Raw genomic sequence first — 15,117 nt, 5'->3', positions numbered from 1 at the left:
GGTCTTTGACATGCCAAGGTGATTTTGATAGAGATGGTCAAAAGTATGTGATAAATAGGGTTTGTCATACCACATAGAGGTATAAAAATCAAGGAGCTATCCAACATGCAAAGAATTCTGCCCTTGTTTTATTTGGGATTTGTTTAAGCATCTACCTGTTGGACCAGTCTTCCTCAAGGAAATGAGTCAGCAATAAAAGGATGAAGGTGTTTTGAAGATATGCAAAAAAAGCTCCGATTTACCAAAAGCACTTAGTTATTGACATTACAAAATTTAAAAATTCATTTTAGTTGGAGTGGATCTCCCACTGGAGGCCTTCAAAAGCACCTTTCTCCTACATCTAGGAAGGGAATTTATTTGTTTATTATTAAAATAAATAAATAAATTTATATAGAGATAGTTATATGGGGAATCACCAGGCACCCAGGGTGAAGATACAAGTGCTGGAGCTATATACACAGGTCTCCATGCACTATCCTTCCTTTGGAAAAGCAGAATTAGGGAAAGGTTTTTAAGAGAAAATGAAAACAACGAGTTAGTACTATTGCAGAACAATATAATTTTCCATTCTTTTATTTCTAAGCTTTCTTGTCACTAGAGATATTGGTAGAAAAACAAAAAATGAAGGTGAAATAAATATGTTTCCAATGTTAAAGGCTAAAAGTTAAGTCCCTAATAAAGATTTTACATGTTCTTATTTACATATTCTTTATCTGAGGGCTTGCAAAACTTCTCATTTCTTCTCTCATCTCCATGTAAGAAGGAGAGTACCCTGAATATTTCCTAATAAGTTCCCAAAGCTTTTTGTTAATGTTATAGTACAAAAAAGAAAGACAACTAATTAGTCAGGCTAGTGTACACCAGCAAAGGAAGAGCTGACAGAGAAACACTGAGCCTTGAGGCAGTTTCTGTAGTGGAAAATAAATGCTTGGCCTGAACACAACTATACAGATGTAATGCCAAAAATGAAGTAACTCCTCTCTTCAAAGCCCCGGAGAGTCACTGGAAAGCTTCCTCAGACTTCAGATTATACTGTAATTTAATTTATTTTTCAGTGATTCTGTAGTGGGTAACTGAGTTGGTTTCCTGTTCCTTACACAGATTATCTGTAAGACCCTGGATCAGTCACAGTGCAGTAACCAAGAGCAGTCCTGCCGAGAAGGACTTGGGGCTGCTGGTAAATGAGAGGCTGGACGTGAGCTGGCAATGTGTTCTCACAACCCAGAAAGCCAATTGTGTCCTGGGCTGCATCCAAAGCAGGCTATCACAAGCTGTATAAATCAAAATTTAAATCCCAAATGCTGTACTTATTCCTATTCCACCAGTTTGCTGTATTTCAAAAACAAAATTAACCAATGGCTGGTTAATAAAAGGGAGCTCGGACCAACTTTTGCTGCAGTCAGGTAGAGAATTTTACACCACCAGTCAGTCACCAGCACATTTTTTATATGCTTCACAAGGTGAGCACTTAACCATGGAATGGCTAACTTAGAATACGATTAGTTTAATATCATTCAGTGTGGTATAGGTTAAAGATAGATAAAACATAATAAATACTTATAAAAGGCAGGATGTACAGAGCAACCCCTTAAAAGGGAAGCCAGCTCCCATCAGTCTGTGCCATATTGTTGACTAGCTGGTTTATTTTCTGTAGGTTACCCCTGGGCAGGAGCATCCTCCCTGTTGTGCTTGTCATCATGTAGGGCTGACCCACACCAATCAAGTACATGGCCACCGGGTAACCACCTCAGAATGTATCCTCAGCAAGGACTATGGATATCATATTGTTCCCTATATGCACAAAAGAAATGAACCCAGTCCTGTACCCACTTCCTTCATGCCTTCATCCTTTGCCTCAAGGCAAGGGGCCTTTGCCTAACTTTGGTGAACTACGGCTAGAGAATAGCCCCAACATGATTTTCAATTACCACATTTTTTTAGAAAGCAAAATCACAAAACAGCAACTTCTGAAATCTGAAGAGAAGCAAAGTAGTGGGCCTTTGGGTAACAGAGAGAAACTCATCTTCAAGCCTTTTTAAGTTTGAGAAGCTGTGCTACAAGGAGAACGTTCCCAAAGCACTCAGACTTTGGAGTCTGAGAGCAGCATGCACCCTGTCTCCCTTTAGAAATGGAGGAAGGAGTGGCTGGAGAATTACAAACCAGCAACCTGGCTTACATGCCTGGGAAAGCCCTAGGAAAAAATATTGCAGTGGTAGTATTTCTTAAGCACAAATTGTTTGAAAATTATCTACTTTGCTTTTGTGGCAGAGCAAAGGACCTAGTAGGTAGGCAATTTTGCAAATAACTGGGTATTTTTTGTTAAATAAAGTATCTGCACTCGCTTCCTATATATTTTTTTAATTAAAGGTTAGAACACTCGACTTGCCTCCAAACACCTTGCCTTCACATTCCTCTCCAGATGGGGTAAACAGGAAATCTTGCATAATTGTCCATGTTCCTTATACCAGTTTGGCATTGACATGGTGCCAAAGGGCATTTAGCACCTTTGCTCTTAAGAATCCCCACCAGTTTAATTACTATTGGAATTATGACTTAGGGAGAAAAACAACAGCCTATTTGTTGAGCAAACATTACAATAAGATGAATGTTTTATTTCTCAATCAAGTTGTCTCTGTGCAGCTCTGTGCACTCACCTCCAGGGCAAAAGATAGGAGTGATAGGCCAAGCCCCTTTACCCTGCTATACAAATTATCTGGTCAAGTAGCACAGGAGCAAAGTGCTTGCTAATGACATAAAGTAACCGTCTACAATAAATGTCAGGAAAGTACCTAATGTGGGGTTTAGAGTAGACTTCAGGTAACTACAGTGAAATAATGCACTTTGGAAAATCCTGTCCATGGCCAAATATATTCAGTACTACTTAATGAATAAAGCTCCCTTCCTGGTCCTCTGCATCTCAGATTTCTTTCCAGACTGTGGCCCAGTTTAACTGAGGGGCTGAATATACCTCCTAACCTTCCCCTGGAACATCCACTTTGAAACGGGTAGGACATTTTCCTAGGATACGTGGTTTGACCTATCCTCTGACTGACCAGAACTCAGCACTAGACCTCCTACTTGTCATCAAGCCAGAAGGCTACCACATAAGAGAGTTTGGCAATGTGGGTATTTTTAAAGGAATAAATCAACCCAGCTTGGTTCTTTCAAAACTGCTGTGAGGGACCCCTGGCTAGGAGAGGGATGCTGGGTTTGGAGAAAACAGCTAATTCTAGAGGCAGTCTGCGTACAGCCCTGTGGAAACTGTGTTTAACATTTCTGCACGGCTAACCACAGTTCCTCTGCTCCTCCGTGCATGGGTTGTTGGGGGAGATTATCCTCCAACACTGAGGAACATTGAGGCATTGAGTACTTTCTCCCTGCTCATAGTGTCTGAGGGCTTTGAATGGCAGGGGTGAAAATGTCAAATACCTCAGAGGAAAACACTGAAACATCTGGTCTGGTAAATGATGCATATTATTGCCTTCTTTGTAACATCATGAAGTATCAGCATTAAAGATCTGGAAATGTATTATATGCTGTATATCTTTCCAGGCAGCAAAAAGACAGCAAACTCAATGCAAAGGCTAGATTTCACTGCATATCTACAGGTCTCCAGCATTCTGAAATCCTGAAAGGATCACAGTGGTTCAGTGAGTCCAGGGTAGCGCTGGGTCATTATTTAAGCAGCCTCTAAAAATACACCTTGATGCTGTGCTTTCTGGAGGAGAAGGGAGGGGAAGATCTAAAGGGAAAAAGGAGGAAAATACTTGAAACAGGAGAGGAAGAGCACCAGAAGAAAGGGGAACAAGATGGTGAGGCTGTGCGCACATTAGGAGACGTGTAAAGCAAAGGGAAGTCTGTGTGTGTGGGTGTAAATATCGCCCCTGAGAGGACAGCTCCACCGAGCATCCGTGTTTGGTAGCTCGGGCCGCCCTGGTGGTTCACAGCCTGTGTGTGCACTGACTGTGTGTGGCCAGTCAGTGTTTTCATGGTAACATCTGAATGCAGAGACAAAACATCTGTAAGCATTTTTTTAAGTATAGTTGCAGAGTTTATTTTCAGCAGCCTAAGTGGTGTCCTAAAGACAGGACAGCCTGGTAAAAGGCTAATGAGGATGTAAAAATGGAACCTGGATACTACAAATACGTCTGATCATCAAAAAAAAAAAAAAAAAAAAAAGAAAAAAAAAAACCAACAACACCTCGGGGGAGTCCCACAGCAGAGGAACAGTCCAGTTCAAGGCACCACTTTTAAAATGTTTATTAAAATCTGCTGAATCTGCTGTATCATTGCTGGTATATCACTGTAACATGAGGAGTCAGATTCTGCTTTGGGAACTGCACAGACTTGAAATTCCAGAGCTGGTCATCAGAAAGTTCAACGAAACTACACTTGAGCACTAAGAGGTTTAGGGCAAGTCACAAAAGCTATCAAGGTGTAACACAGATTAACTTTACCTCTCCAACCTACTGCAGCAAGCCATAGGCCCACAGAAGAAGAAATATCTTCAACTCCAAACATGCACACTCACAAATGTGGGCTTAGAAATCCTCACACAAATAAATTCTGTAGTTCATTTGACTTCTCCTAGTCAGAGCTGCTGCAAGATGGAAGCATTTCTTCTTTGCTGTTTAGTGTCAAGGTTCAAGCAGCATAGAGATTCTGTGGGATCCCTTTCACACCCAGGCCTGTTATCTGTTTAAAAAAAATAAAAATTAAAAGATAAAAGAAAGAAAACAGATTAATCTCCAACTGAGTATAATGAAAACATTCAAACATTGTAGAACAAGTATCATAGCAACAGACTCCTATGTGGAGGGTCCCCTGCCTCAAGAGGAGCCCAAAAAGAGTCATTACTTGGAGTTCTTTCAAACTCTTTAAAATCACTAAGATTATCTAGCACCACTAAATAATTTGGTAATTTAAATGTTATCTGTGGCCCTTACATGTAGTCCTTATCTTCAAAACGACTCATAGTGATTTTTAACATGCTTTGTCCATGCAAGACAAATGTGAATTTGGAAAATACCAATTCCCTTGTGGGACTGGAGAACTCAAGAACAAAACCAAAAAAGACAACAGTCATTTAATCCTCCTGTGGGCTTCTAAACTATACTGCTTGAGGAATATATCAGATGTCAGCCATGAGAAATCTGCTCTAAGCACATCTTTCAACTGGAGTGTCCCAGATCCTAGAACAGACCTCCATCCCTCCTGTAATGTCTTCATCCTGTTGCCAAACAGATAAAAGAGTTTGGTTTGGGTTGATGGCAATTGCTGAGTAAGGATGCCATTTTATTCTCCTGATGTGCTTTTTGCTAATGGAGTGGAAAAAAGAATGAAGAGAGAAACAAGTTTCAGATTCAATAGCCCTGGACAAAAATGTTTCTCAAAAAGTAGCAGTCATTTTTAACAGACCAAAAAAAATCCCAGAAGTTTTCAGATTGAGATGCAAAACTTTGCCCTGGTGGATTTAAGCATTTAATTTTTACAGGAGAAATATGTTCTGTAAGCCTTTAGATTTCCTGGCACAATTAAAAACTGAGAAGTAAGAAAATGAAATTTCCAAAAGTGATGGAAGTATACTAAGAGATAAAAGCAATTCCTTACAGTATATTACAGAATATGCTATCCGTATGGTAGATCCATACCCACTGACTGCCTTCAGATCCTGACCAATCAAGCTGGCCAACCCAGCTATCAGCACTGTTACTTGTATTTCTCCAAATCTTCCTTCCAAGTGCATGAGCAGCTCTGCAAAAGCAGCTGTGCCTGGCTGGGGGACAAGCAATGCACCTGGAGCAGTTCATGAGGCGAGTGGGATGAGCAAGGGCAGCCAGGGCCACCTCACTCTCAGAACATGAGGCTTGGCAGGTCTGATGTACAGAAGGAAAGAAATAAAATCTGCTCACCTTGAAAATCTCTCCTGCATGAGGTTCCTTGGCTAAGGTGGCCTCGTCCAGTCCATCATATGCAGAAGTCACATACATTTCTGAGTAGTCTTTTCCACCGAAGCAGCAAGAGGTGATCCTCGGAGTCGGCAGCCTCACAGTTTGGATTCTTTTTCCTAGGAAAAATGTGCAATTGTTTTCTAATGTCCATTTTCTAGGAAGCATGTAATTATGAATGTACTATTAGTGCACATGGCACAGATGTGACATTTGCTCAGAAGGCACCTCCCCTTCAGACAGACCATATCCTAAAGGATAGTTTGTGGGGAAATCAAATTATTTCATCTACCTCATCTCTAACTATTTTTCAGCCACTCCCCTGCATCTGCAAAGCTTCATTTCCTTTTCTCAAAATGAAGCAGTACAGTGTGTGAGGCCAAGAAGGGCAGGGACACCTGACCTGGGATGGATGTTTTTCCTTAAAGCATTTCCCAGTTAAACATTTCAACGCTGAGAAATTTTATATGCAGTTATTTTTGGGTTTGGTTTTTTTTTTTTTTGGTAGTGGTATTATTAAGAAGAGTGTGCAGTTCATCAGCAAACAGTGGAAGCAGGGGTACCTGACACTGGGAAGCAGCCCAGGGAGCTGCACTCTTTACATGATCAGAGCCTGAACCAGCGATGCTCTTGGCAACCCATGGGGCAGAAGTGGGCAACAAATTTCGCCTTCTTCTGTCACCTTCAAACTGTTCTTCCTGCTGCCATTCCCCTCAGGTTTGTATGCACACACTGGTGGAGGTCTTACCTGTCTCTGGGTCTATGCGAATGACTCTGCCGCCGTCAATACAGGCCACCCAGAGCTTCCCTTCCGCATCTATGCACATCCCATCTGGCATTTGCTCCTCCTTTTCCAGATGGTACAAAAGTTTGGGGCAGGCTGCAGGAAGAGTTACAAAGCTGATGTTACGTGGGCTGCTACCCATTCTGTATCAGTTCCCAGTCTAACATCTTCCATGCTCTTGCAAACATCTACGTTCATTTTCTGGGAGAAAGACATGCTGCAAAATGTACATAACATACGCATTTTAAATGTGTTAAAAGCCTGATTTAGCCTGCCTGAGACAAGTCCCCAGCACTGCCATTTCTGTCTGGGACTGTACCAAATTAGTGCTCCTGTTATTCTACCAAGAGAAGAGAACAAAATGTCCCCATCTCTCTTGTTAACCCACCTGCTGCCTGCCATAACACAACTGCTGCAAGTGCAGTAACTTTTCCTGGACTATCATTGGTCATGGCAGCCTGTATATGTCACATAAATAATCACCTGGGTTTAAACATTGGTGATAAGCAATCTCTCCCAGCTAAAGATCAAAAACTTTACTTTTTAATGGCCATCCAAGCAACCAGTTTTGATTAAGCCTGGACACCAACTGCTCATGGTCTAGGACGCAGTGCAGATGTGTTGGTGGGCACGTATGGTCCATGGAGCAGGGTCCACGGGCCGTGGACCACCTGCTCTGACCCACCCAGCACCTTCTGGCCATTACACTTCCCAAGAAGAGACAGTTGTGAGCATAAAACCAAACCTAGGAAGCTCAAACATATTACTTTTTTATATTTTCAGGGGAAAAAGTTGCATTATATCATCTTTAGAAACCTCATATCCTAAACTCTGTAGAAATAGATGTTCTCAACAAAATGAAATCTGAGTGAATGTAATTATTTTGTGCGATTTTCATCTGTGATTACCCAAAGCTTGCACTCTTTAAAGTACAAAGGCAGTTGAGCCATTTAAATTCCTGTGAAGCATATAAGGCTGATACAGCATGAAAATACTTCAAAAAGTTTTGAAATGAGATTATATCTATGTTGCTTACACTTAAATTTTCTTTCTTGCAGATATAATAAAAAATGTTTATCCATAAAACTAATTTAAGTTAGATTTTAAAACATCTCAATTTCAGAAACTTGGTTGGGAAACCTCCATCATAATGACAGCTTGATCCTTCAAATACCTTTCTGTGATATACACACAAGCACGTTCTCCACTGGTATTTATGGAGCTAGTACAATCAAACTAACTCCAGTAGATGGCACTCAAGAATAAATAGCATCCTAAAAGCTCTTTCTCATTCTGCAGTGTAAATGGCTTCTTCCCTGCAACTCCTTGAATAGGTCTAAGTATGAGCCATCTCTCTAGATGTAAGTAAGCTTAAAGACTGCCAAGTTTGTTCACCAAATACACCTGGTGAGTAACTAAATTGAGAAATATCACAATCAGCCGGCTGACAAGCTGTAACCAGAAAATATGAGATCTGTCAAATAAATCACTGCATCTCACAGGCCCAGGTCCTGCTGCAGGCAGAGCAGTAGCACTACTCGTCACCAAATTTAAAAGCATGAGTACCGATCTTTCCAGTGTGCACGTCATAGCTGAAGGCATGGACAGCATATGACAGGCTGTCAATGTGAAAGAAGGTCCTGTGGTCCAGGGACCAATCCAGACCATTGGAGATGTCCAACTGGTCTAACTGTTTTATTACTGAATGGTCAGGGAAGAGGGTATAGAGAGCTCCTTGCCGCCTCGCTCGGACCCCTGGTGCCGTCTCTTCAGCCATCGTACCTGAAATGGAAGTGGGAGCATTGGTTAGAAAGTAGAAGCTTGTTCCTCATGTTTGATCAAAAACCTTCTCTAAGTGGTACCAAGAGGTCCCAAGGAGAATCACAGGATTGTGATTTTTTTTCTTTTCTTCCTAAAAAGAAGAGATTTTAAGGAAAAAATTCTTTGCTGTGAGTGTGGTGAGGCACAGGAACAGGTTGCCCAGAGAGGTTGTGGATGTCCCATGCTTGGAAGTGTTCAAGGCCAAGTTGGATGGGGCTTTGAGCAACCTGGTCCAGTGAAAGATGTCTCTGCCCATGGCAGGGGGGTTGGAACCAGATCATATTTAAGGTCCCTTTTAACCCAAAACATTCTATGATTCTACAATTCTACAATTCTATGATGAAAGGGACTAATAGGTCCTGTCAGAGTGATGCGAAAGAGGAAAAGGAGCGGATCAGGAGCAGCTGCCTCCCACAGAGCTGATCCTGGCCAATGAAAGGATGTCTCTGCATTGCCATGAGGTTTAAGTCATAGACATCAAAGACCCAAAGGACCACCAGGACATGCCAGGGGGTTGAGGTTTTGCTCACTGCGAAAGCCAAGATGCAGGCAGGCATCATATGCTGTTTTTGTTGTTGGTCTTTGTAGGCTACTTTCATGATTTAAATGGGCCATGGCTTTAAAATACAGGTGCACATCATGTGCCTGAGAATGTTGTCCAAACTATTCTTGAACTCTGTCAGGCTTGGTGCCATGACTGCTTCCCTGGGGAGCCTGTTGCAGGGCCTGACCATCCTGTGGGTGAAGACCTTTTACATAATACACAACCTAAACCTCCTTCTTGCCTTCAGGAGGTTGAGGATCTCCCCCCACATCCTTGTTTTCCACAGGCTAACCAAGAGAGGCTGCATGTAAAGGGTGCAAGCTGCAGTTCATATTCTGCTCTAGAAGCTGCATCCTTCTCTACATCTCCAGAAAAATTCCCACCTCTATGAGCCCCTCACTGGCTTTTCACCTTCCATGGAGGCAGTTGTTTGAAAAACACCATCCACCAAGTAGGAGAGCCTTCCTGTCAGATGGCCCTTGTCAACAGCATCTGTCCTCATCTAGGTCAGAGGATGTGAAGTCCCCTGTCCTCCTCCACTGGGCAGTAAGCAAGCAGAGCATTCACAAGACAGAGAATAAAATGCCTTATATAAAATACACCGTAATTAGTTTCCCTTTGCTCCAGGGGAAATTTCTGCCAGGAACTTACCAGCAAAAAACCTCCCCTTTGGATCCACTTTCCCATCATTGAACCTGTTGTTGGGTTTATCCTGCTCGAGCTCGAGGATGGTGGTGACTGCCTGGGTGTCCCAGTCCAGGAAGGCAAACCTGGTCCCCAGGGCGATGACGTAGCCCCCACACTGCCGCAGTGCCACTGAGCCGACACGGGCATCTGTGGGTGAGAGAGAGCTGAAGATGAAGGGGAGCTCTGGGGCCATCACTCAGCCCTCACTGAGGGCATCTGGGCTTGACTGGGACACCCCTGACCAGGAAAGGCTAAGCTGATGCCAAGATCCTTCTCCCCTGGGATTGTTAGCACATCTCTCTGGATCTATATTCCATGGACTTTTCCATCTGCTAGAACAGCACAGCCGTTAGCGCTATACCTGTTCCTCTGCAGGTCCCAAATGAAAAGTGCATTCCCAGTTAGGCTTATTGGGGCAACATGTGCATGGTCCTCTCTGCTCAGCTGGCTTAGGCCACACTGTGCTCAGCAACACATATGGGAAAACAAGGTGTGTGGTCCCATGGAAAGTAAGAGAGACCACCAACCTGCAGGACTCCTACCAGGAGGGAGGGATGGGAGAGACAGAGAAGACTCCCAGGATGAAGCAGTGAGTACAGACTCTTACCCACAGACACACTCTGCACCTCATTGGTGACTGGGCTCCAGCGGCAAACTTTCTGCGAGTTGATGTCTACATAGACAAGTGCATTCTCCCTTTCTTCCCAGACTGGGCACTCTCCCATCCGGTTCTTCTCCTTCACAACAGACTCGATTTTGATGGAGGAAGACATGATCTGAGGAGAAGTTAATAATGTGTAATTAGAAGCCCTCATGTGGATTCTTTTATGGCTACATGTTTAAAAGCAGAGTTTGTAAATGGCAAAGCACTCCAAATCTCACATGACAGTGTAATTTAGGCGGTTCCTATGACATTTCCATGCTCTCATGGCTAGAATGAGCTCAAGGCACCAAAGCTTCTCCTTAGCAAAACTTTCCTAAACCACAGCTGCTGATGAGGCACCTGGTTCCAGGCACAGGAGTGCTGGGGCTATGGCCCTGAGCTGGAACCGAGCTGTTGTCTGGGGATCAGTGATCCTAAGGGTCCCCCAGACCACAGGGAGGGATCAGTAGGCAGCAGCACCAATGAGTCAGAAATCTTTTTGTGGAAAAACAAGGCTCTGACCTATCAACACAGGTGCATTGACTTCCTCTATAGGAAGATGTTTATGCACCCACAGCACCAACTACTTTGCCACAGAGGCCACTGCACAAGTTCCCACACCGAGTCAGTGAGAATATGCAAACACTGAGGAAAGCTCCTGCCTTTGAAATTCTACTGCTTTGTTTTCCCTCCAAGCATTTCCTCTTCATCAGCCCCCTCACTGCCCCAGCTTCATCTCCATCCCCTGCTGCACACTCCAAATTTTGCCCAATGCCAGGCTGTGGGATGCAATTACCCCAGTTGTTGCTTGGGGGGCCAAGTGAAGCTCCCATTCCATATGCCTGCTTCTGCCAGGAGTTGTTCATACCCTGGCTACCCCATCCCCATTGCAGCAGGGTACTCACAGGGACATCAGTCAATCAGCCACAACTGACTGACACCCACATAGGGTGCACAATCCATCAGGTTTGTGTCCAGAGCCCATTGATGTCCTCCAAAACACGGATCCTGGGCCTGCCCTGACCTTGCTGAGGGATGGGATGTGAACAATAATCTCCGTCATTCAGCTCTTACAAAAGAAAGAGGCCCACTCACTGCCTCAGTCACCCCTAATAGAGCCGCCTCCACTGCTGCACCCACTGGCCTCAGCACATTTTTTCCACAGATTGGAAGATAATTCTTGGGAGGCAGCCAATCCCTGACTTAACATCAATCCTAGGGATTACTGTCTTCAAGTGGGTATTGTTTCCTAGTAGGTGAGCTGGCGATAAGGTTTCCAGATAATTAATTAGCACTAATGCACTTCAAAATATGTGGTAAGAGCCAGTCAATCACTGTGAGTGGAAATGCCAGGGCTGAGGGACATGGGATCTTTCCTGCATAGCACCAGGGTAAGATTCATACAACCCAGCTATCAAATACATCCTTCTCCCTTCCAAAAAACACTGGCCACAAGAGGCTGAGCAGCAAGCTGCTCCACGCAGGCAAACAGCATCAGTCTAAAGTATAAATGAGGATACACAGCAAGATGCCAAGTTTTAACCTCCAAAAACCTGTTAAACAATGCTTGAGCTGGAGGAGTGAGTTTCTCTTAGGTTAGTTTCTCTTTGTGTCATGTGGCTGCCATATGTGGGACCCGAGGCTTGGAGACACAATGCTGACTTTATTGTATCATGGTCTGGAAAGCACAGAGCTGTTCTCACCCCTGTGGGAAAACAAGAGTTCAGCAGCAGCTCGGCAGCAGCTCGGTCCCTGCAGAGGCAGAAAGCCTCCAGATCCGCAGTAGCCAGTGCGTATTTGTCTTGCCAGCTGTTTCCGAGCCTTATTAAACCTTTCTTTTCCATTTCATTTACACCCCCCTTGTCCAACTTGGCCCACACCAAAACAGGGGCCTGGAAGATAAGCCACGGCGAAATCCCAATTCACAGACACACCCCACATGCCATATGAGGAGTACACAATCACACTATTGCCAGCTGTTTCGCAAGGCACAGGCAGGGGAGAAACCGTCCTGCCTGCATCAGCTGCCTGCTTCCCCTCTCCTGTCCCCCCAGGGATGCTGCAGAGACCTGCCCTGTCCCGTGGACCCTCAATGCATATCTGCCTTCCCTGACTGCACATTCAGCCTCAGCATCCATCCCCTCTGCCGAGAAATAACTCCTGTGTATCACTCCAGCTGTGAAAGTTTTCATACTGGTGAATATTTTGGCTCAAATCATCATCACCCCTCCCTGTTTTTAAGAAGAGGGCAATTAGAAGAGAATGTCTGTGTTTTGCTAGCTGAGGTTTCACTAATCTTTACAAGCAGCTGAAAATGGAAGTTTTTAACAGGAAGGACCATCCAACCCTAAGTGGCAGCATTGCCCTCCAAAAGAGTCCCCACAAGCTGGGAGGGACTCAGCCTCGTCCTGTCTAGTCCATGTCCCCGCTCTGCTCAACAAGCCACCTCCTGCCATGCCCTCCCTGCTGACACCAACTATGTAGCAGTAGCATTTCACCAAATACAGTATCTCAGAGGGAAAAATGAGGGAATGACCCAAAAAAAACCTCGTTCAAAATACCCCAGCATAATCAGTCCCCAGCCATCCTGCCAACTGGAACCTTTATCTGTGGCACCTCGTACCCTGCTTGGTACAGCATTGACCCATCAGAGATGGGTGTGTAAGGAAAGACGAGAAATTCCAAGCAAAAATCACCAAATCCTTCTGTCGTCTCCCAAAACGAAATCCCTGGAAAAAAACATCATCACATTCACCCTGCCTATATCCTCTTTCAAACATTTTGTTGGCTTTGCAGCCTCCTGGACTCATGCCTAAACCCCTTATGGAGACTAAGGGATGGACAGGTGTCACTGAAACACTTTCCAAGTTAAACTGTTTAATTGGTAAAAGTTACCAGAATTTGGAGACCATAAGAAAAATTTCCTGTTAGGAATAAAAAACTAATGTAAAAACATCCTGTCTGCTCTGGAAACTAAACCCTCTCTCTGGTAGCTGTTTGAAAACAGTCTTTGTAGACCTCAGTCCACATCCCTTTTCAAATGATCTGGACAAAAGTTGATCATTTCAGTACCCCTAAAAAGATACAGGTAAAATACAAATGAATGACTGGCCTTAAAAGTTTTTTTGCTATTTCCCTCCCTCTCTCCCTCCCATGCAAACACACATCATTTCATTTTTGATGTCAAGCTGAACCTTTGAATAAGCAGGCAGACAGCTAAAACTTTTAATGTACAGTCAGGAAACCATCTGCATAAACCAACTTTAGGAACCCTTTTCCCCTCAGTCAAACAGCTGAATATTTTTACCAAGCTGGAGGACACCTATGCGAAACTCTGCAGTTCATCACATCAACGCACCTGCTGAGGAAAATATTGCAAGACCTGGGTTGGTGACTCTTTTCCAGCACTGGTCCTATGAAACTGGCTGCTGTTTTCAGCGACGGTTAAAAATGTGCACCAGTTGATGTTATCTGCATGGAGCAGGTAACCTTTCACATTTTGTATTCAGTCAGCAGTCACATGAATGATGAGGTAGGGACCAAAGCCTTTCTGAATGGTCTGGTTTGCAGTGCCAGCAGCAGGACGTGGGATAGAGAAAAATCCTTGCTCAGTATTTTGCTCATGTCAGGAGAGAGCGAGAGGGAAACTGAGGCGTTACACCATTCGGTCGCCCCAAGGGTTAGCCCAGTCTTCCCAAATATGGGGTGTTAAAAAGGGAAGGTTAATGAAAGATGCAGGGTAGGGTTTTGTAGTACTCTGATAAGGAAAAAAATATTGTTGTGATTAAGGCTTATTATCATCGTTAAGACTTGGCTCCTACTCCCAGCTGTGCCACAACTTTCTTGTGTGTGAAGTCACAAGGCTCCTCACCTCAAGCATGCAAAGCCTGATCCCACTTTGGCAAAGAGCTCCAAGCTGCTGCCTGTGGCACACACAGGGAAGGACTTTTGCCGGGAAGTCTCAGCAATTGCCGTGGATGCTGCAGGATGGTGATGTCTTGCCTGGCTTTTATTTTCTTCTTTCTTTGGCATTTGCCTTCTTTTTGTTGTCTGTGGGAGGCAAAGTGGAAGATGCCGAGTGCTTCTCCCACCCAGCCCTGCTCAGCAGAGGTAGGAGATGGCAGGGCCAGAAAGGTGGGGACAAGGCAGGCTTGCCATGGGGACAGAGTCCAAGCCAGGCAGTGAGCCAGAGCAATCACCAGAGTTTTGGTGACAGGGCCACACTCAGTGAGGGCAGAAGCCACTTGGGAGGAATCGGCCCCAATCCAGCATGCAGGAACAATGCATTTCTTTACTCATGAAAGATTTTGATGAACTTTTTAATTTGATGTTCAAATGATTCACAGGATGAACATGTTTCCCTGATAAGCAAGTAGACGGGATAGACGTATTATCCTATCATAGTCGCCATCAATCTGCATTCAGAGATTAAAAAATTACAGCCCTAAGACAGAGACAAATTCAAACATTTCTAGGGAAAAAGCCAGTAATATTTCCAAGTCAAACTCCTTCCAAAATCCCTGTATTACAAGCAAAATGATTCTGGGTGCCTTGACAAACCTTCTCAGACTTCCTTGGCCTCCAGTGGCTCCATCCCATCTCAGCACAAACCCCCAGTCTCTGCTTGCTTTCAGAAAGATTATCACATTACTCTCTGCTTTCTTTCTTTTAACCTAGATGATAACTTTGA

The 15,117-nt window shown here is 44.1% G+C and overlaps 1 protein-coding gene across 1 annotated transcript; it reads right to left on the bottom strand.

Moving 5' to 3' along the window:
- Positions 1-4,615: 4,615 nt before the first annotated feature.
- On the bottom strand, positions 4,616-13,817 carry LOC138118295 (regucalcin-like). Its single transcript, XM_069029194.1, has 7 exons — positions 13,786-13,817; positions 10,392-10,560; positions 9,749-9,931; positions 8,299-8,514; positions 6,697-6,828; positions 5,913-6,067; positions 4,616-4,695 (listed from the first exon to the last, which is right to left on the bottom strand). Exons 2-7 carry the CDS (start codon positions 10,555-10,557, stop codon positions 4,645-4,647), a joined length of 903 nt encoding a protein of 300 aa, XP_068885295.1. The 5' UTR covers positions 10,558-10,560; positions 13,786-13,817; the 3' UTR covers positions 4,616-4,644.
- Positions 13,818-15,117: the final 1,300 nt, after the last annotated feature.

The sequence above is a fragment of the Aphelocoma coerulescens genome, chromosome 1 (genome assembly GCF_041296385.1).
Source record: "Aphelocoma coerulescens isolate FSJ_1873_10779 chromosome 1, UR_Acoe_1.0, whole genome shotgun sequence".
Taxonomy (NCBI): domain Eukaryota; kingdom Metazoa; phylum Chordata; class Aves; order Passeriformes; family Corvidae; genus Aphelocoma; species Aphelocoma coerulescens.
Note: the sequence above shows the minus strand (reverse complement) of the source record. Positions and strands in the feature narration are given on the sequence as shown.